Source organism: Mixophyes fleayi, chromosome 7 (genome assembly GCF_038048845.1).
Source record: "Mixophyes fleayi isolate aMixFle1 chromosome 7, aMixFle1.hap1, whole genome shotgun sequence".
NCBI lineage: Eukaryota > Metazoa > Chordata > Amphibia > Anura > Limnodynastidae > Mixophyes > Mixophyes fleayi.
The window spans coordinates 15840016-15863255 of NC_134408.1; the positions used below are offsets into that span (position 1 = coordinate 15840016).

A 23240-nucleotide genomic window follows, 5' to 3' on the forward strand; every position below is an offset into this window, starting at 1 on the left:
TCTCAGTGATGTCACTGGTTCCTAGTGAAGTGATAGGCTGCATTCTCAGTGATGTCACTGGTTCCTAGTGAAGTGATAGGCTGCATTCTCAGTGATGTCACTGGTTCCTAGTGATGTGATAGGCTGCACTATCAGTGATGTCACTGGTTCCTAGTGAAGTGATAGGCTGCATTGTTAGTGATGTCACTGGTTCCTAGAGAAGTGATAGGCTGCATTCTCATAGATTGTCACTGGTTCCTAGAGAAGTGATAGGCTGCATTCTCAGTGATGTCACTAGTTCCTATGAGTTGATTCGCTTGAATATTGGTTCAGCCCACAAACTGTCCGACTTATTGTGTGTAGGAGATAAATGTACTTTAAGTCATGTCTTAGTTAATTGTAAAGATGTGCATAGATATGGAGACCTCAGTCTTCTTCAAATAAAGCTAATATGAATACATAGCATAATGTTTAAATTCCTGCCTAAATATATTTGAAAATAATTAAATATATATTTGTTCCTCAAGTTCAGAACGAAAGAGAAAAAAACGTACTATTTATATCTGCTTGTTGATGATATAGTTTATATAGTTTATATAGTTTATATAAATGGCCATCCGTCTCCTCACCTCCTGGTAATACATCTCCGCTAAATCAAAATCTTCAGTCATCTCAGCTTCCTTAGCGAATCGGAGGAGCTGCTCAGAGTCCGTCATTGGGGCCGGAGGCGTCTCCTCCCGGTCACCAAACAGGGACTGTGGGGATGGAAGAGACGGGAGCTCAGCACATAGTAACTAGAATGATTACATTATACCTGGGAGCTGCCCTGACACCAGTGATGTCTGATGTACGTGCAGGAAAGAGATCATACGCTTGTCTAGTAACCAGCTGCCCTGCCGGCCAGTTCTACAACAGAAGCCCCCGCTAGACAGCACGGTCTGCTGGTGGCTGGTGGGGATTATTGGGATGACGTAATCATCACATCAAGAGGTACAGGTTGTAATCTATGGCCTAATATTATAAATGTGTGAATCAGATGGGTACGCTGAGACGTGACATCTCCTGGGCTTGCCTAGAACTTTTGAAGCCATGGGTTCCCCCCCCCCAAGCCATCATCCCTCCCCCACGTTGCTGCATGCACTACCAGCAGAATACTCACACACGGCAGTGTGCGGAACACACATTTGTCCCGAATATTGAACAGCAATACAGTCCCCCAGTGTGTTCGGAGCCTCATATCACTACTCTGTGCTGTTATAAATGCTTAGATTGACTGAATGTTGGTCTGGTCCCTACCCAATGACTGAAATACTCTGTGCTGCTGCTAACATTCCAATGCTCTGGCCACAGGTCGCCCCAGCCCCTAAATCTTCCTCTCTAGCTCAGGCACGAAGAATGGAGGCCATTATTGCTCTGACGAGTCAGATGCACCTACAGATAATCATAGCGGCGCCCTCCCTCCGTGCAGTACCTTGTTCAGACTAATGTGCATCTGATCCACCAGGTAGATGTACAGCTCGCTCAGAAAGGCCTGCAGCTGATCGTGGTCCTCAAAAGCTGTGGTCTTCATATATTTCTCTCTCACGATCTTCACCACTGCGTGCTGCGCAAAGAGAAACAGCTCAACAATTGTTTTCTAAAACGACCTGAAAAGTGAGCCTGACACATAGAGGAGGCAGCCATTTTGTGGAATGAATCAAAAGTCATGAGAACAGAGTCTATCTATTCACTAGGGACCAATGAGTGTTGGTTCAGTCACAAAATGGCTGCCTCCACATTTTTTTGCCTCGTCTGAACATTGGCTCCTACTGAGCTGACAGGCAGCAATGTCATATATATTGGACAAGTCACAAAATGGCTGCTTACACTGTGTGTCTCACCAATATCACTAGCTCCTAGTGAGCTGACTGACAGCACTGCCATATATATATTGGTTCAGTCACAAAATGGCTGCTTACACTGTGTGTCTCACCAATATCACTAGCTCCTAGTGAGCTGACAGGCAGCATTGTCATATATATTGGTCCAGTCACAAAATGGCTTCCTCCACTCATATTATTATAGCAAAGTGAAAGACCGACAATTTGGTGGTAAATCAGCACACCCACCTACCATACACCACACAACCTATGTACAGACACAAGTGGCTATATACCTGATGGCCATTATTCCTCATTACCTTGAGTTGTTCCTTAAAGGCAAAGTATTTCCCTGAGCAGTTTAATTCATAGTTGAGCTGACACTTCTGTTCCTCCAGGACTTGTGGATCCACCTCCAGCCCAGTAGATTCCTCCTGCCCAAACAGCCCACAGTACTCTTCTAGGATAGCGTTGGTTATGTTGGTGACCTGGCTGTGATAATCTGCAACCGCCTGAGAAGAAGACATAGACACTGGCTTATGGATATGTTATCTTTCCATACATGCTCAGTAGAACGTTCTGGCCCAGGAAACACATGGCTGATGGTTCCATTTTACATACTGCTTCCTCACACCAGTGAACCATGATTATTATGATAAAGTGAGGTCCTGATGGTCACCATCATGGTAGAACGATGGAAGAGTGGTCTTTACTGGTAAACTCACCCCCACGGACACAACTATTGACAGAGAGGATCGGGGCCTCCTATACTCTTGGATACACGTCTAAAACTGAGCTCTCACCTTCTGGGCTCCGGCCGTCCGTCGACCAAGCTGGGGTCGTGCTGGTACGAGGTCCTTTACTCTATGAAAGTAACGATATGAGATTGTCAATGTGACAGTGAAGAAGCCAAAGATGAAGTTCTACTAAGGATTCCTTCTTCAAGAACAAGTACGGTAAAACGTGAAAGTTTGGGGGAACAGATTAAACAGATTGTATTTAAATGTGACGGCCCATGGGCAATTCTAACATGCCTGCTATACAAATCTAAGGCCTGGCGGATGACAAAAATGTGATTAACTGGTGATATCTCTGTGTGCAGTTATTGGTCAGCTGCTCTAATGGATCTGTATGGACCAATTTGGCAACCCATGTGTCTGACCAGTATGGCTACCTAGCGACCAATAAGAGGGGGAGAGAGGTCAGGTAGGCTGAGTCATACACAAACGGACAGACGCGGTACAAAACCAGCAGTCGGAAAATCTGGGTCAAAAAAAGGCACTAGGGTCAGGGCAGGCAGCAGAAAAGGTCAGCAGCAGTGATACAGTAGACAATAACACCAAAGTCAGGAAGCCAAGTCTATAATGGGCATTTGAGTGATACCTGACCTGGACTTATATGTGTCCTGCACAGGGCCGGATTAAGTGAATGGAGGCCCCCCAATGTGAGCCACCCGCCGCCCCCCCCCCCCCCCCCCCGTACCCCGTGAGGGGCCCCCCCAAGCACTTACCTGTCACTGTAGTCCTCTGTCCCCGGCGCGCTGTAATCTCCTTACTGAGGAGATCTCGCGAGAGTTCACTCGCGAGATCTCCTCAGTAAGCAGATTACTGAGCGCCAGGGACGGAGGACTACAGTGACAGAGCTCAGCAGCATTGATCGGGCCCCCGCCCCCGACCGATCAATAATGCTGCTGCGGACTTTGAAGGGCCCCCTGGATGCCCGAGGCCCCTGGGCTATAGCCCAGTTAGACCTCAGGTTAATCCGGCCCTGGTCCTGCATGCATACTTACGCCTCTGTTTTATTTGACTAAACTCATCCATTTTGTACTTTCAATGAATGAACTTTGATACCTCATTAGTCAGCAGGCAGGATACAAACAAAGGAGCCAATATGTCACTCACTTCAAAGCCATCTCTTCAGCCATCCGTTTAGGGACTAACGGCTTCTCCAGGGTCAGTTCCAACACCACGTAGGTCCGAGCCTCTACATATTGCTAAGGAGAGATGACAGAGCATTGTCGGCTGTGATTAACGCTCTGCGGCAGAGAGGATAATGTTCCCCTTCCTGTAAATTATAAGTCACTGAGGAATTCCATTACTACATGGCAGCACGGTGGCTCAGTGGTTAGTACTTCTGCTTCACAGCGCTGGGATCATGAGTGCGATTCCCGACCATGGCCCTATCTGGGTGGAGTTTGTATGTTCTCCCCGTGTTTGCGTGGGTTTCCTCCAGGTGCTCCGGTTTCCTCCCACACTCCAAAAACATACTGGTAGGTTAACTGGCTGCAATTAAATTGCCCTTAGTCTCTCTCGGCCTGTGTGTATATGTGTTAGGGGATTTAGATTGTAAGCTCCAATTGGGCAGGGACTAATGTGAATGAATTCTCTTTACAGCGCTGCGAAATTAGTGGCGCTCTATAAATAGATGATGATGATATATATTTGTCATTATGTATAAATAATTGCTTTAGGATGTCTCACTTATGTACCAGGAGAGATATAATAAGAACTTTATGAAGAAAAGCGTAACTTGCACATACGTCCACCTGTATTCAAGTACAAGCGGATCTCAAGATACATTTCCGTTTGGAACTGGGTATAAGTACCCTCTGGCTATACGGTCCTTGCTATATGCAGACAGACAGAACACACTGCAGCATACACAATATATGTGCAGTATAAAGTCTCATCGGAACGCATGGAAAAAAAATATTTTCTAAAAGAAATTTAAAACTATTACTACTATAATCATTAATAAAAAAACATATGTAAAAAATGTTTTCATTTTCTTTTACATGAAATACATAAATCAGGATGTTCTTAATCCGTATTGAACATTAAAAACATTTTTACAGTTTCTTAGACACACGTTGTAGCATGCACACGTCATCACTATCAGTGGGCACTTACACTTACCCTATAGCAGGTGCAATGGACACCCCTTCTAAGACCCTTACTGTACACCTTTAGTGACTTGCGCTTTGTATTACCTGTCCTTCCAGGTTGACAGTCGGAGTAACTGCAGCCGTTGGATCGATGTCTGACGGTTCTGTTGCCTTGTGCACTGCAGACATCTGCGGACAGGAATATGAAGGGTTAAACCCACTGACCTCTGGGAGACATCTACAACTCCTGGACTACATCACATCTGGGCTTTTGTAAAGACACTAGTACCGCAGGGAGGCTTTTTATGCCATTATACCGTCTACTCTTGTGCTAAGCAGGGCTCCAATCAGTTACCGGAATGAAATAACGCAGTGGTGCATGGAGCATAGGACGTCCTGCATTATGATACTGCCACCGCTGAGGTATAACACAATGTTGTGAACTGCACAACAGAAAGTAATAGGTTCTATTTTAACACATTGTTCTTAGACATGAAAAGTGCATTAACGACACTTAGATGTGAACGAGCCACGGAGATGATGAATAGGTGCCAGGGGGTACAATTTCTATTTCTATGTCATAATCAAATTCAGTAAACGTATAATGACTGGAATTGTAGGATACTGAGCCGTTTAGACCACAGGTGCCAATCTGCCATCTCCTATTAACAAAACCAGGTGCAAACTAGAAAACATCAACTCTGTTTCCTGTGCGACTTTTACCTCAGAACACAGAGAACTTTGGGCTTAATTCATCATATAATAATTGAACATGTTTATCTGTCTTTAATCTGCTCTAATCATACAATAGTGAGGTAACACGCCAAGAAGCCTGACTCAAGATGGAGTCTCAATAAGGACAGTTTTTCAAAGACTTCTCCCACAGGTAATATATAACATATAATCCTCGTACAGTGGAGGCAGCCATTTTGTAAGATGAACCATATCGATTTGAGGGCTCTGTTCAACCATCCTGCCCGGGACAGTGTTGGGAGTTATGTACAGCAGATTGACTATGAACGGGGGCCGCGCACACAAGCTTCTGCTGCGGACGGCAATGAAAGGGTCTTGTGGAGGTGACAGGTGTACTTGGAGGGGGAAATAAAAAGTTTTCATCTTGAAGCGGAATAAGTATTTAACCTGTTACCTCGCAGGTATCAGTGTAGACATTTTGAAACGGCACTGAAGTATTTTGAAATCCATCATATCATGTCAACATAATTACAGCTTTTGTATAACCGTCATGTACAAAGAGGATAATAACAGTAACAAAATGGTAGATAAAATGTATGTAGATTTCAGCATTACCGTCTTTGATTTGAATTTTGACAAAACTAAGATATGCAATTACTACAATATAGACAAACATGTATTATTACAACAATTTCTTCTTGATTTTAGTAGTGGGGATGTTGCCTATATCAACCAATCAGATTCTAGCTGTCATTTTGTAGAATGTACTAAATAAATGATAACTAGGGGCCTGATTCATCAAGGTACGCAAACGCATACGCATCTGTGTTTCATACTTTGAGTGACGCAAACCGTTATATTTGCGTTGGAGTTTGAGATTGAGTTGACTTTGAGTGCCGTATCTGCTCTGTTTGCGCTGCGTATGTGGTGTTTTACGTAGCTCAAGTCCCGTTTAGCAGATGCGTATGCGTTTGCGTACCTTGATGAATCAGGCCCTAGAAACTGATTGGTTGCTATAGGCAACATCTCCACTTTTTCAAACCCACAGTTTAGTAAAAATACCCCCAGGAGTTTTTGTCATGAAACGTTCCTGAACTCACCCGTCTGCCCAGGTCCCTCTCCTTGACGCCCTTCTCCTCTTTAGCCATGCGGCTGGGCGCCTGCTTCGGATGAGGAGAATTGAGGCCTTGAGGGACAGATGCGAATTTACCCATCAAACTATTCTGCCGCACGAAATCCCGCAGGACGCTGGAATGGCATTTTGTCTAAGAGGAGACAGAGGACAAAATATTGTCACAAATATGTTTAACATGAAAGGACTATAACTGTTAAATACCTTTTATATCTTACAATCACCTTCTCTACCTCACACTATCAGACACTGCCTCACCTGCAGCCCTTTCACATGGTGGCCTCCACTTCACCCACACCTCCAGGCCTTCACGCAGACAAGAGGACATTAAAGGTTCTCCCACCTGTTCCTGCACACGTGTTCCCATCTTTTGAAGTATATACCATCCCGATTTTCAAGTCCTTCTCTCTGCATGTTGCTGCATCAATCAACCCCCCTGGAGCACCCCAGCAATTCCCATTTCTCAGCCTAGCCCCCTCATGTATAATCCTCTGACATCCCCACCATCAGCTTGGGTGATGCAGTGCACCTAACAGAAGACCACCATGGTAGAGATGTCACTAAATCTTTTGGGACCTAAACGGGGGGGATTTTATGACCTGGGCAAACTTCAGGCCCTGTGGGAATTGTTTTTTCATTTAAGGATTATGTAAATCAGTTTATTTAGGGTAAATCACCTACAGACGGGGTCTGTCTCCATATGGGCTTCATGTTTTCTATGCGGGTTCCATGTATTAGAATGTTGTGTTCTGATAACAGTATAAGAACGTATCCGGTGTAAGAAGTGAGAGAGCGTCTTGCTCACAAGAGCTTATAATCTACTATGTGAAATCTAACATAAATACAGAAGACACATATTAATTACACACTGCACCAGTGTGGCCACAGTTTACCTTCTCCAGCACATCGGACTCTTGATAGGGAAAGACACGATAAGCTCCTCGCAAGCGTTTCACACCCGGGTACAGCAGAGGAACCATGTTTACATAAGCCACTCCGTGGAAAGAGACCTGGGCTTCTTCCTCGCTCTGTTGGTTGGACAGAAAACATGGTTAGGGTGCCTGTAACTTTGTGCCCAGGTAGAACATCCTCCATTAGGTCGGGATAGACCTTGGACGATGCTGCAAATATATATCTATTTTAAAGAAGACTGTTTGTTTGCTGTAACTAGAGCGGACATACCAGCTCAAGTTTTCTTATTATGACAGAGCTAATCTGTGTCCTCTTAGACCCAGTGGTGATCATGTGACCTACAGAACGTTGATAGAAGCGATTGAGCGTTCAGTAACAGCTTAGAACATTTGCTGACTCTTTCTCAGTTGCGTGGCCCCACATAGCAGCGTTTTTCCGCCATTCTTTTGCACCGTATTTTATGGCCCATGTCCGTCCAAAATATAAACAGTGGGTGGGTATTATAGGGTTATGATGCTTCTTAGTAAACCTAAGCAAATAAGCCACTCTTTAGGAGAACAGACATATGGGAAATGTCATTTACACGGACATTGGTATTTTAAAGCATGACATGGGTGTGTGTGAACATAAGTGCCACCTACAGTCATTATATTGTCTCCTTTTTATGTCTATCACTAACAATCTGAGAAGAAGATTCTATCCTGCACCAATGAGCCCCAACTAGGGGGAAACAGGCTGTCTCTAAGTGGATTTTAGCACAAGCCCATGTCATGCTCATTGGCAGCTTGTCCCAGGGGAGGAACCAGACACCAGGATGTACAGCAATGATGGGGCCGGCCCTATTTAGGATAAGGCTGACCCAGATAATGCTGCGCAGTCCCTGCTGTATTTTCCAACCTGGGGCCCCACTCAGAATGAGTGAGGGCCCCAACAGATTATTTACAAAAAAAAACAAAAAACAACAAAAATAAAACCTGGCCTCAGACTGGGGACCCCCTAATCAGTCCGGGCCCCATAGAGTTGTATCTTCCATCCCCCCCTGATGGTGGCCCTGGGTACAGCAAGTAACCATGAGATCAGGCGAGACCTCAGGCCTTAATCCGCCACTACCCACAGAACTTACCTTTTCAGCCTTGCTGGGTTTAGATTTGCTGGTGGTGGACAGAGGCGCCCTCATTATCTCCACTGGCCAGAACCGGCATTCTGCAATCCGCTTCTGTAAGCTGTTAGACACATGACTGTTACCAATACAACACTGATGGTATAAGGTGCAGGTCTATGCCTATCACCCTCCAGTTATCCATAAGCTGCCTTCTACTAATGAGATACAAGCGGAGGCTGCAGACTAGCGGTCACCTGATGACGGTGGATTGGTCCAGGTAGCAGCGTCTCTCTGTGTCCCATGTCACCCTCTTTCTGTGGGTCTCGGCTTCTATACGGAACTCCTTGTCCTGTAGGTGGGCGCATAGAGGTCAATTTAACAAGCACTTATATCACTAAAGTATAGGATCCATCATAACCTGGCAGGACCATGAAAAGCCATATTTGATCCAGCCACTGATACTACATGTATTACAGAAAGCTCCAATGTTCCCTGACTCATGAATAATTAAAGCCACAAATGAGGTTAAACTGGGCAGCATTGTAAGAGAAAAATGGAAAAGGTTTATTTAATGAAATGGGCAGTTCTAAAGTTATATGAGGCTGGAATTGGATGTGATATTTACACAGTTGCACAGTGCCCCTTTCCATATATTTCTGCCTCTCCGCACACCTGGGCACACTTGTAGGTTAGGAAGGGAGAGTAAGCGAGGACCTTAATGTCAGCTGGTTGGCACCAAAGCCTTATAGTCATTAACGCTGAATTGATTATTCCTGTTGCCCTTGGATATGACACAGAACTACTCAGTGGGTACACAGAGCAGAGCTACATAGCATAAAATACACAACTTTCCCTGGATCATATAAAGGCCTTACCAGCTGCACAGAAGGCAGAATGATAAAACAAGATATATAAAATAATACTAGTATATATTACTAATTACTAATATAATAAGCTGATACACTGACTACTCTGCTGCAGTTTTTGTCAACTTTCCAACTTATCATCCATTTCACCTCTTTGCCGTTTATTTCTCCGTCTTCCTCTTCATAGGCCTGGCCGAGGATGAAGGATTCTGGGATATTCTGAGCTCCTGGGGCCGCTATTCCGCTGACCGGCCACCTCTTCTGCCGCAAGAGCGGCTCACTCTCCCCGCCTGCCTTCAGCACTCCGTTGGAGAAGATGAGAGCGAGGTCCCTCTGTACCTATATAATAAATGTGATTTACCCGTCAGCACACAAGATTCAGGAAGAAAAGCATTCATATTTGATATGATGCCGTACAAAAGACTGCAATATGGGCGAGCTCTGGAAGGAAAAAGCAATCAATCTATATATGATCCAGCATAACGTACGGATAATAGTACAAGACATTTAAGTTGAGGAGCTAAGAGTAGACAACTGAAAAACGTCATAGAAGATTTATTTATCAGAAAACCTCAATTTCTTATTCGCTCAACTGCTACAATGTGAATTACTGATACCATTAGCCTTCTATATGTTTGTTAAATCCAACCATTTCTTAACTGAACTTCCCAACTCTTACTGTAAAGCACTGAATATCAGGATGCCTTTCCTCTAGTACAAAGGATGGCCCGGTCTAGTTTGTGGATACCTGTGTACAGACTTGGCAATGAACCCTCTAATGTCTTCCACTCCCTTTATGAATTAAACTGCCCGTCACTAAGATCTCTCCGATTCCTGGGTGACCTTCTTATGAATGGACACCCCAAATTATACAGCAATTTAATTATGGTCTAAACCAGTGATAGGCCACCTGATACACCACTGATTCTCTTGGTGCAGTCACACTTAGGAACCGCATGGGGCGGTCCTCTAACTTTTAAAAGGCCACATGTTACCCTTAATCTCAGTAATAAGATAAAACAATACAGTTAATCAAAGAAATAGACACCTATCTGCGATAACATCATTAGGCATTTTAAACAAGAGTTACAAGTTATAAAAAAAAACACATCTGACAATAAAGCAGGAAAGAGCTGAGGGCCACAGGTGAAGGCTCAAAGAGCCACGGGTGAAGGACCGCACTCAGCCCCAGGGCCACCTGTTGTCCATCGCTGGTCTAAATAAAGTTTTGTAAAGAGACAATATTACACCCACCTGTTGTCCACCGCAGGTCTAAATAAAGTTTTGTAAAGAGATAATATTACACCCACCTGTTGTCCATCACTGGTCCAACTAAAGTTTTGTAAAGAGATAATATTACACCCACCTGTTGTCCATCGCTGGTCTAAATAAAGTTTTGTAAAGAGACAATATTACACCCACCTGTTGTCCATCGCTGGTCTAAATAAAGTTTTGTAAAGAGACAATATTACACCCGTTCTTTTTTCTCACCTCTTTCCTTACTGGTATCTGAAGGCTGGTGACGTAATTGAACTGTTGCCCTGTAGGATTCCATGAATCGGGGACGCAGTAAGCGGCTTCCACGGTCGCTCTGAGCAGATTCCCGTTGCTGATCTCAGATTCAGAGAGGAGAGGTGCTGGGACAGAAACAGCCACCTCCAGGCTGGGCTGCAATACAAAAGATAAAATAGCTTGTGTACAACATGTTCCATACAAGGCATATGATGAATAGTAACCAGGGTGTATAATGAGGCTAAGTAGGATATTAAGAAGGCGTTAAAACCAGACGATCATCAGATCTTTCGCAGAAACCAATTGAAGAGTCAAGCAATTAAATCTATGCATCATTTAGTAATTGTATCAATGTGAAACTCTTTCATTCAGATCTGTGGTGCTGAAATGACAGATTCATTTGTAGGCTTGTGCTGTCCCTCCCTCCCTACGAGTTTCCCCCCATATGTCTAATTGGGAAGTTCACGGGAACCTGGACAATGTTCATAGAAGTTTGAGAAACGTCAGTCGTCAGCAGGGGAGAAAATCTCCTACTTGGACCATTATAAATATTTCAGGATCTGCAGGAACAGAAAATTACGGGTGCACAGGTAAAGGAGATTTTCTTCCTTTACTTCTCTCATAGTTATTCATATATTCTTTAAACGTAACCTGTTCAGCTTAAACCTCTACCTTGAGAATTACCTTGGCATCTGGGCGGGATTCCAGCAGTGAGCCGGATACCGGGTACAGAGGTACAGTAATCTTGAAATTACATTCACCTGAAGACACAAGAGGTCAGTCGTGTTAGAAAACTAAAATGTCGGTGGGTTTTGTGTCTACAGTCTAGGTCTGGGCAACATGTGGCCCCCCAGAGCTTCTGTGGGAACTACAAGTCCCAGCATGCACTGTTAATGGCTGAGTGACGGGGCATTCTGGGAATTACTGTTTCATATCGGCAAGAGACCCAAGTCCCAGCATGCCCTAGCATTCGGAAGCTTGAGGGGCATGCTGGAACTTGTAGTACCACAGCGGCTGGAGAGCCACAGGTTGTCCAGCTCTGAGGCAAACTATCCAGTCTCCCTGTACTGAAATAATAGATCTGCCCATTACTACAGAGCTTGTAAAACACCACAGGGCTCAACTACAAATTCTCTATATTCCTTTATTTACAAACTGGGGATTACAGGGAGGAAGCAGAGAGGAGAGCCACACTTTGTGTGCCCTATAAAGCTATCAGGCAGTATAATAAATCTTATTCCCTACAGGGATGGCGCAGCTGGTAGGACTTAGCTCAGAATGTAAAGTATCTGACGTGCGTGGAGGAGGGAGAAGAGTTCAGTGGTCGGTCACAGGGATGGCAGCCAAATCTCCATCATCACTCAATCACACCATGTAACTGGACACATCTAATACAGCGTGTGTACCACTGTGGAGCAGTCTCAGGATTTATGGGTGTCTAACGGGCCAACATGCCAGCAAAGACTGCGCCGATAGCACTCAAGTACCCGTCCCATCTCCCCAACTGTGGAAGGTGGGGTCAGAGTATGGCCAGATTTACTACTTATACTGTCACTCTCAGGGGGTTAGAACATACAAAACAAAACAAAATGACAAAATAACATGAGTACAAAAGTGACACAATTATAAAAATACAGTCAACAAATTTGCATAATTACAACCTGCAAAATGATATCACTCTGGGAGGAGAGAGGACCCCGTCAGAGCTTACATTCTAGAGGGGATGGGCGGACACAGAGAGGGCGACGCTGAGTGGGGAGAGCAGAGGTGGGGGATTCGGAGGTGGGAGGAGAGCTGGTAGGCTTAAATGAAAAGATGCGGTATGGAATATGTTGGCGCTATATAAATAAATGATGATGATGATAATGATGATGAGCTTTTACAAGTCGAGTTAGAAGGCTTAGAGGCTGGTTGTAACTGATTTTACCGGTCACGACCTTATCCGTCCCCCTACCACTGAAATATAATGGTAGGAACGGGGTAATTGAGGCCAGATCGTGACTGACCGGGTTGCACCATTTATCTAGAAGGAGCAGCGCAGTCTGTACATGTACAAAACCGACACAAACAGAGGTCCTGGTTCTGAGTGGACCTGTGCTGTATTTGCAGTAGGCCCAACTTCCTGCCGGTCTGATTGCTGCACTCAGTTACTCCGTCAGTACATTATCTGTTATGGCAGTGCCAGTACTATATATCCCCACTCCCAGCATTCAGTAGTGAGGGGTCTGCATGTGAGGACCCCAGTTCTGTGCACTGTGCAGATTTCTCACCATTGTACCTAATGTTACCAGCAGCTCAGCGGGGGAAGTGAAGTCTACGGTGCTTTGTGATTATTATTGGTTCTCACTGAACTGTCCGGATTTACAACAATGTGACGGCTGCATTTGACTAAAGGTGGATTTAATGACTCACTGAACAGATAGCAAGCGCCTCTTCTTACCTCTCAGTAAAGGGAGCAAATCCACGGCCGTTTGCCCCAGGACAACCGTCCTCTCCTCCTTCTGCTTCTTCTCCTTGGGTAGGATCTCAATGGCTGACACTGGAAGGAAGAAGGCGATAGGTCAGCGACACAAAGAGGATCGGTCCTAGCACTAGATGCGGAGTCACGAGGGGACGTTTCTGTTTCTACAGTAACACTGAATGTCACATGTGATAATCCAGGACAATAGTCACATTAGTTTAGATCAGTGTCAGTTTAGGGCCAAATAGGACATTTATTACAAAACGCTGCATTTTTTAGAAATGTTTTAATATTCTGACACTGAATAATTACACCCTAAAGCCAACCACATGTGCAAATACAGATTTTCAATCTAAATGGTTTCAACCAGATTGGCGAGACAATACAATATATGGCCGACAGTCCAACTGGATCGGATTTGTTTGCGCAGAATACTAAATATGGTCGGCTGACGATCAACGTCGATCAACCAGGAAATGATCTCTCTCGTTTATTTGTTTTGCCTCATAGCGGAGCGCATCTGTGTCATCGGGCCGTGTGTGGTGAGATCGTTCACAGATCTGCTTATGGTGAACTGAATCACCTTTAATCTGCTACAAAGCGATAGATGTCTATGGCTGGTTATAGCGGGCACTGAGAGCGGAACGTTGTGGGGAGAGTGTGGTGGAGGCTACGGGAATGATATCTCATGGTAAGGTAAAGGTGATCATCCCATGTAATCAAAGCTAATTGGATAATCGTACTCACTGCAATAACATACTCGCATACCAGTCCCTACTATAATAATATAAGTTTAACAGACGTAACCACTGCTCTTAAATCTTACCTAAATCCCCAAAATAATTGTACCAATGTTGCACAGATTTTGTTGTAGAGTAAAATTAAGGTTCTTCTGTTCTTCACATCATGTGGGTGGGATTGTTCTCACAACTAGATCATGATTATTACCATCTAGATGGTGCAATTGTTTGTAGACAGTTCCTCTTGAAAACTTACGTTCATGTTTATGACTACAAATACACATGTTGTCTTGGCCAGCACGGTGGCTCAGTGGTTAGCACTTCTGCCTCACAGCACTGGGGTCATGGATTCAATTCCCGACCATGGTCTTATCTGTGTGGAGTTTGTATGTTCTCCCCGTACGTGCGTGGGTTTCCTCCGGGTGCTCCGGTTTCCTCCCACACTCCAAAAACATACTGGTAGGTTAATTGGCTGCTATCAAAATTGACCCTACTCTCTGTGTGTGTGTGTCTCTGTGTGTGTGTGTTAGGGAATTTAGACTGTAAGCCCCAATGGGGCAGGGACTGATGTGAGTGAGTTCTCTGTACATCGCTGCGGAATCAGTGGCGCTATATAAATAACTGATGATGAAGATGATGCTGTCTGCATTGTGTTAGGGAAGGTAAGTGATACCCACAACCCGGGCGGCTCAGGATACTTACATATTACAGGTTTGTGTGCCACGTCATCCAGGCTGTGTGGGCTCTCAGCGCCGATGTCAAAGCTGGTGGTGAAGTTGTACTCCGTTGGCCTCTCCGGGGTGGCTTCAAGTTTGGGGGAGTCTCCCAGGAGGACGTTGTTAAACTCTGATCGCAGGTAAGTAACTGGCGAGTCGCCTTTAACTCCTTTCTTTATGGACAACAAGAAAAATCAGGCGCACAAATCAATTAACTTAAAAACCTGCGATCACGTCTGATGGGTGAACTCTGCTAGGGGAGCTGCAACTTATCCCCCTAAAACACCCACATAACTAGCACACAGAGCAATAGATATAATAAATCAATAACCTGCCCTTATTCAAAAATATATATATGTATTGATCCGCTGGATGTAAAAACCTTAAAATTGAAATAACATGCGTAAAGATTAATATAATGAGATAAAATATATAATCACTTCTCTCCTGAATGAAATAGCAGCACTACAGGAATGTTTATCCGTAGGTATCACAGAGGAAAGTCAGGAACAAATGTTAGTGCCACACATTGTAATACCTGTTACGCTGATCAGGTCACACCAAAGTCTTCCATTAAATATAAGCAGGAGTTCAATCTGAAATTTAACATGATGACTTCTATGCTTTATAACTGGGCTGTTTATGCCACACACAACGTTTAAAGGCAAGTACTCCCCAAGCAATAGCAGCTATTAGACAGCTAGAGCAGGCTTAAACAACCTGTGGCTCTCCTGCTGTTGTGAAACTACAAGACCCAGCATGCTTGGCCATTAGCTAACCAGCTAATAGCTTGCAGGGCATGCTGGGAGTTGTAGTTTCACAACACCTGGAAGGTTAGACAGGCCGGACCTAGGGAATCACCTGACACGTGTGGAATGGGAGGGGAGCTACAATAAGGGGACGGTCACAAAACACATTTTTAACCCAAAAAAAAAAGACCATACAGTATTGTGCTCTACCACAAGTATTTAATGAATGTAAATAAATTAAATGAAAACTGTGGGGAAAGAGGGGTGTGTAGCTTCCAACCAAGCAGCCATTTATCTCTCCCTATCGCCACTGAATGAAACAAGATTTAATTTTTGTAATAGTTCAGTCATATTATGCAATATACACATATGAAGGTGCCATACAGTTGGAGTGGAGTGTGTTGCAGTAAACACCATGGAGTATATTTACTAAACTGCGGGTTTGAATAAGTGGAGATGTTGCCTATAGCAACCAATCAGATTCTAGTTATTATTTATTTAGTACATTTTACAAAATGACAGCTAGAATCTGATTGGTTGCTATAGGCAAACCCTCAGTTTAGTAAATATACCCCTATGTTCCTGTGCTCGAGAGATGAATGGCCGGATATGGTCGCTTACGTCTTCGTTGTGTCTGTCGGGAATGACTGGGAGATGACCGCAGACTCCTGCTGATAGTGGTCATCTCAGGACTGCTTTTTCCTCCATGCCCACCAGCTGACAGGAACATGACCTGGTATGGCAGTCATTTGGGGCCACACAAACTGCAGTATACACAACCTGTGCCATCTTGCAACAGACCTCTGGTTTAATTTATTTCTAAATAGCTGAGGTTATTCCAGCCAATTGCAAAAAAAAGAAAATCATTCTGTGTCTTGGTTAGAAATGTGCAGCACTAAACCCTACCCCATCTGCATCGTATCCATCGTTTACCACAGTGAAGTGCCATTTTACACGGTGGTATTGCTGTAGAACTACCTTGTTAATGGAAAACAGCAATAACATTCAGCTTTCTTGCCTTTAAACACTGTAAATAGGTTGCATCTCTACACATAACATTTCCTAACAAGCCCTGACGTTGTGCGAGGTGAAAGCCTGTCAGTGAAGGGGTTAACAGAGAGACCCGTCACGCAAAAGTGCTATTTCTGAGAGGTGTTACCAGATCATGTGCTCTGAGAACCGTGATGTTCACCGGCGCAGGGGGGCGAGCCTTCACGTCTGCCAGTGCCGTCTCCATAGCTACAGGTCTGTACGGAGAGAAGGAACATGAGGTGAGGGATGTAGGTCCCATTATAGGTGTCACCGCAGGGCTGTGTATTATCATACTGCGTCCTGTGGGCACCAGCTGCAGCTTAACGTCAATCAGAGGAGTGGTACAGTGAGAAAGCTTCATAGAACACAATTCTCTGACATCGCTGAGGCTTTCAATCCCTCGCTGGCACCAGGCTGTCCATTAAAACAGCAAAAACATCCTTAAAGGATAACTCTGCCCAAAACAGAGATTTAAGTTGTGGGTGGATTGGCGTAAGTAAATCGCCATCCTAAAGATGACTTACCTACGGTCCAGCGGTCACACCTTTATCCAGCAAGCCGCTAATTGACTTTAACATATATCAATACTGTGTATTACTGGGCTGAAATATATACATAAAATAACTGCAGTGTTTATAGGTAACTAGAAGAGCTTTAGGTCACTTCTTGTCTGCAGGTTGCCATGATAAGGTGCATCTCTAACAGAAACGCCCTATGTGGACTGTGGATTAATACAGCAATGTCACAGCAGCTCAAATGACTGCATTTTTATCATCATCATCATCATCACCATTATTTATATAGCGCCACTGATTCCGCAGCGCTGTACAGAGAACTTCCTCACATCAGTCCCTGCCCCATTGGGGCTTACAGTCTAAATTCCCTAATATAGACACACACTCACACACACAGACAGAGAGGGAGACAGACAGACAGGTAGAGACTAGGGTCAATTTTGATAGCAGCCAATTAACCTACTAGTATGTTTTTGGAGTGTGGGAGGAAACCGGAGCACCTGGAGGAAACCCACGCAAACACAGGGAGAACATACAAACTCCACACAGATAAGGCCATGGTCGGTAATTGAACTCATGACCTCATTACTATTATTTTATTATTAACATCTATCTATCGGCCATTAGCCTGCATTCATAAACTTGGATGGTCAGTGTCACCCATTTCTCGTCTCAGGCAATAATGATTAGATTTATATCCTTTATATCTAATTAATATAGTTCTTCTTTATTTATATAATGCCAACTTGTTATCCAGTGCAAAAGCGTAAGGGAGACCAGCTGAACGTACAATAAGAAGACACTAACTTACAATGAATAAGAAAATGAGAAGGCTCTGCTTGTTATAGATTACCCTTCATGGACTGAGAACTGTAACGTGGTTGGTGGATAGGTGACAGGTGCATTTCTACACCAAAATAATATTAAAGTACAGATTAACTGAATCCAGGATTCGTTCTGTGATTCACAAACCTCCTACATGATTTCAGAATTATTTTCCTGAATTTCCTGTAATTTTGATGACACTACACTGGTATAGTGCACATAGGAACGAAAAATACAAATACTTTCTAGCGTGTGGTTCCCTCGTGTTGAAATTTAATCTGCAGATCAGAGCTTGCATTTGGTTCAGTATTTTGCCTGACTATTTTATAAAATAATCTGGTAACGTACAAACCCCAAAGTATCTGATGGATCTGTATAATGAACTACATTAAAAGTAGGGAATTCTTCAATGTCAGTGACGGCAAGAACTGTGTAATACAAAGTAATTATTATTTTTACAACTCCCTGCTAACTCTAGGTGGCAGCGTTTGACCATAACAGTTACCTGGTGACTGACTGTAAAGTGTATTAAAGCTTCGTTTCCAGTTATTCGTTCTGAGTTCACACTGACCTGATCCTTCCTCTTAGTTGAGCCCCAAGAACTTTGCGCTGAGCAGTTTTTTAGGGGCTGGCAAAAGCAAGTGCTGAGCTACAGCCTACATGGGTGTAAGCGTCTCAAAGAACATTTATATATTCAGATGGGGAATGGGTGCAGGATGACCGGTTCCGGGTGAGGTGCATAGGCAAACCAAGGGGGGGGTTCTAGTGCTTGGAAACCCCCCTCCAAGTCTGGGGCACTGTATAATTGAGGTGGCTGGACCCTGCCTCCGCTTCACACGGCTCTGCTTGAAAAGGGACAGCTGCGTGCACCTAACAGTAGTGCACGCAGCATTGTCCATGTATATTATAGGGATAGAAAGAGTTGGAGAGCAGCCAAGCACTGTCTAATATTATAGCTATGCCCCCATGCATGCTGGTCATGCCCACTGGTGGCGTGGTGTGGAAACCCCCCTCTACAAATCCTGTGTTTGCCCCTGAGGTGGGATTGCAGAACAGAGTACCTGGCAACAAGTCTGGAGAATTCCTATGCTCTCATAATAGGGCATTCCCGCCACACATGTAGAAATGAACATTCAGCATTCTGGACCTACGGAATCCATTTATGGTGTTTCATAGTGGTCAATACCATCTAGCAGGAGCTAGTTGCTTTCTTGTGACTTAGTGGACACCCAGCACAAGTTCTTAATTGATGTGAGATCTCCGTAAGAACGTCAATGTCTACAGAGTGAAGCGGAGAAAGATATTTACTTTGGTTGTGCTCCAAAAATCTCAGAGATGAGGACCACAATCCTGAAGTAGCTTCTGGGGATCTTAATTGATTATTTGTCGATTAGATATGGGAAAGACAATCCAAGGAAGAACCACCATGTCACACAAGATGAGGGTGTTCCCAGGACAATCCACAATTTGTGAGGGTCCTGGTGGATCCAATCTAAGCAAGGCTGACTATGATCATGAAATCACAGTACGGCTGAAAGTCTGGAGCCTCCATTCCTGTTAGGTCATCTAAGAATGGTGAATCTTACAGCTTGAAGGGGTTTTATGAAGGTAGCCAGGCTGAAACAACGGACTGGAGTAGGAACTCAGACACCATATTCACTATAATATATTAACCCCACTATGTGAATTGTCAAAATTCCCACCACCTCACATCCTCTCTAATCCTGTGCAGGAGTCGGCTATAAATAATAGTGCAGAGTGGAGATAGATCTCTGGAAAAATAAATTCCAGACACTTGAGTTTGAAGAGCTGACACTAAAAGTGTCAGGAGGATCAGAGCCCCTCCAACAAGACAGGGGATAAGGGAACGTTAAGGGCCTCTGATTTAGTAGTTGGATTGGAAATAGGTTAATGTCACACAAGGTTGCGTATGACCGGAACGAAAGAGGCCTGAGCCTATTCAATCTTCAAATTCAATTTTTATTAACCTCATGGATAATACGTATATTACAGTGTTTACTAATCACATTCAGAACATGATCTATTTTCTCTGTTTTTAGGAAGTTACCCCTGTGTGGTCCGGTCCAGGCATGAGTTAATCTCTGGTTTGAACAGTAGCTCTTGTCCAGTCAATTTAATATCGAAAAAGAATGAGCGGTGCCGTTTCCCTAACAGAAGACACACGCACTCATTCTAAAGACCGACGCATTTTATCGCTCCCCTAACAACGGCCAACCTGTTCCCTATCAATGAGGAGTGAATATCTTTCAACCCCTCGGCGAGCTCTATTGCATATTATTTAATGGCAACATTTAGTTTGGATATTTGACAGCAGCTGTGGCACAAGACAGGTTCTTTACCCTCTTGGGGATCACCGAACTATATGCCCCAATATTATTATGATGTGTCTTTCGTCAAAGGCATTGATGGAGTCAGGGAAACGAGGGAGAATTACATTTTAGCTGTCATGTTTTACGGCTTTGCATGTTGGGGGTTTGATTAACTGACTGTTTGAATTCATCAAGGGTAAATTCTCCCTCAAGAGAATCTGAAATATATTGTGAAATCGCCTGACATAGGACAAGGAGCATTCTTCAGGCTGTTTCTTTGTTAAGATGATGTAGGAATGTGTAATATTTTTAGAAGGTCCTCAGTATAGGTGGATATCTGATTTTGTAGACCCTGTATAAAAGGAACCATGTCCCTATTTTCTGCACAATACAATTGCTTTTATTCCAGAGGACACTGAGAAGTTGCTTCTAAGGCTCATACTATTTTTTGTGCGTGTTTCAATACATTTTACCACCCCTTAGGTGTGACTGTAGCCTTCACATGAATGATCTGACAACCTTCGGCACAGTAGTACTGGCTTACAGCACCTTCTCCCTGTACACCAGCTTTCAGCACTGTCCCTACTGTTCATTAAATGAAAGCAAAAATGTTTAAATAAAAAAAATGACAAACATTGGCTGCCGAGCCAGGTCTCACCCATGAGCAAAAATTTGCCAGCTCTCCCCTGGACAAAGGACTCAGATAATGGAAGTGAGGCGGGTAGATTAGTGTCAGCAGCTGACAGTTCCACAGTATTGCCAGTACTGAATGAGTTAACTGAAAGTAATTCTCTCCCTCGCACAATAAGACTCTCCTCTAGTCTACAAGCTTTCAAGCATTCTCTGAAAACCCACCTCTTCAGACAAGCTTATAATATTCCTCAACCACTCTCTTAACCTCACTAAATAACCCTATTACCACCTGTTATACAAATACCCCTTGACCACCATTGTTGTGTGACGGGATCATTTAGCTTATAAGTCAATTTTACCTTTGCAGCCTGGCTGGGCCGACTGAAAATGTAGACTTAACCTCATGTGTCAAACTCCCATTGTCCCATAGATTGTATGCCTGCGAGTGGGGCCTTCTCACCTCTTTGTCTGTTTTACCCAGTTTGTTTATTAGTTTACTATGTTTGTCCCCAATTGTAAAGCACTACGGAATATGTTGGCGCTATATAAATAAATGATGATGATGATGATGATGATGAAATGGGTAACTCTACTTATGAAATCCAGCCCACTTTACTGTAGCTGGGAAATATAATGGAAAAGCAGAAGCAATGTTATCACATTGTAAAAAGGAGTCAGGCTGGCAGCTATGCAGCAAGGATACAATATTTAAAATGCACTACATATTCTATATATTGCATGAAAAATGTGTGTGTGTATATATATATATATATATATATATATATATATATATATATATATATATATATACAACCACCCAGCTCCCATATTAACAGGCAGAAGCCCCCCCTGACATTTGCAGGCCCATGCACAGTACCTGTATTATCCCCGGTATATGACTCTGATCTCCCGTTCCCAGCTCCCACTCTCCAGCGTCCTCCGTTGCCCTAGCAACCGGGCCCGGATCTCTCGAGACTCCATTGTAGCAGCCAGTTGCCCGGCAACGATAGAACCCGTCATTCATAACACAGTCCCTCAGCCTCCTGCACAAACTACAACTCCCAGAATTCCTCTACACCTCCCGGCTGCTTAAAGGATTCTGGGATTTGTAGTTCAGTCATTCACATGGTTCCTCTTATTGAATACCTTGTGCTTTTAATAGATTGGTAGGGTGCGCTAATCTGTCCATGCTTTCCTGTGAGGCTTTGGTGTCTTTCATTATTGTCTTTGGGGAAAGTTATTCAGGCTGTTTGTAAATGTGACTGTCACAAAGGATGTCAGATATCTTGCTTGGGACACATTCAGGATTGGGAATTCATTACACATTACAAATTGGTGCAATCATGGTTTTGTTGCAAAACATCCCAGAAAATCAAGTACATTAGTAAGTGAATATAACATTGTAATATACTCATTATCTATAAGGTTTTATTAAAAGAAAGCCTGCTAATATTCATTCTGCTTTCTGTTGCACTGAATTAGGGAGGGTGGCCAGACAAACATTCAGGAGAGCCACAGCTTGCTGCTTCCCTAACACAAGACATATAGGGCACGTCCATGTATGCGTATGTGCGTTGTATTCAGAGGTGAAGATGCGTTCGCTTAAAAACAGACACACCCCTCGGACATTTACATCCAACTTATATTTTATATATTGCGAATGCAATTGCAGTGAAGTGTCATTTTAAATTGGATAACCTAACTAAAACAGCAGGAATAACTTCCTGACACGCGTACACATTTTTTTTTTTTAAATCTTTGCTACAACACACTCTGCAAATCGTAATCTATGGCAGAGCGACTATTAAAGTCTCAATAAGTTTCAGTGAATCGTTCTCAAGACTCTAATTACAAGCGGTTCACTAGTTCATCATCATCCACGACGTACAGCTGCCGCTGATCTCCCGCAAGTGAGACCGTTTGTCACGTCCCGGTCTGAATCCATACGCAATTGTTTGAAAACCCCCTTACCGTACATTGCCTACATTAGAACACCTCTTCCTTCCCCCATTACAGCTCTTCAGGCATAAAGAGTCGTAAGTGGTGTGAAGGAAGCCAGATTTTAAATTAAAGGCAATTTTTTTTTTTACCCTAGGCTGGGTACACACTACAGGTTTTCCACCCAATTATCAGGCCAATCACATAATAAATGACTGCACGGCCCATTATCTCATTAGTGTGTACTATTATCATTCCAAAGCCCATCGTATTGTTTAATTTGATCTTATAAACTGTCCAAAGTTGGAATGACGGTGTTCCAATTCTGCAGTGTGTATGCACTCAGGACCGGCAGTGTCCAT

At 43.7% G+C, this 23240-nt stretch overlaps 1 protein-coding gene across 4 annotated transcripts in view; it reads right to left on the minus strand.

The window, feature by feature from the left end:
- The window catches only part of CFAP70 (cilia and flagella associated protein 70), a 34812-nt gene extending 12170 nt beyond the window's left edge, over positions 1–22642 (minus strand). For 2 of the 4 annotated variants that reach the window (XM_075179131.1, XM_075179130.1), the window contains exons 1-16: positions 16765–18862; positions 14843–15029; positions 13380–13478; positions 11624–11700; positions 10919–11095; positions 9578–9766; positions 8816–8910; positions 8583–8682; positions 7441–7575; positions 6516–6680; positions 4828–4911; positions 3740–3831; positions 2642–2702; positions 2159–2350; positions 1451–1582; positions 609–734 (exon numbers count right to left, since the gene is read on the minus strand). In XM_075179131.1, coding sequence (XP_075035232.1) covers positions 609–734; positions 1451–1582; positions 2159–2350; positions 2642–2702; positions 3740–3831; positions 4828–4911; positions 6516–6680; positions 7441–7575; positions 8583–8682; positions 8816–8910; positions 9578–9766; positions 10919–11095; positions 11624–11700; positions 13380–13478; positions 14843–15029; positions 16765–16998 — 2145 coding nt within the window. In that variant the 5' untranslated portion in view covers positions 16999–18862. Of the gene's footprint in view, positions 1–608; positions 735–1450; positions 1583–2158; positions 2351–2641; positions 2703–3739; positions 3832–4827; positions 4912–6515; positions 6681–7440; positions 7576–8582; positions 8683–8815; positions 8911–9577; positions 9767–10918; positions 11096–11623; positions 11701–13379; positions 13479–14842; positions 15030–16764; positions 18865–21817 lie in introns of those variants that run through there. The other 2 variants (XM_075179132.1, XM_075179133.1) reach the window with 2 other exon arrangements.
- Positions 22643–23240: the final 598 nt, after the last annotated feature.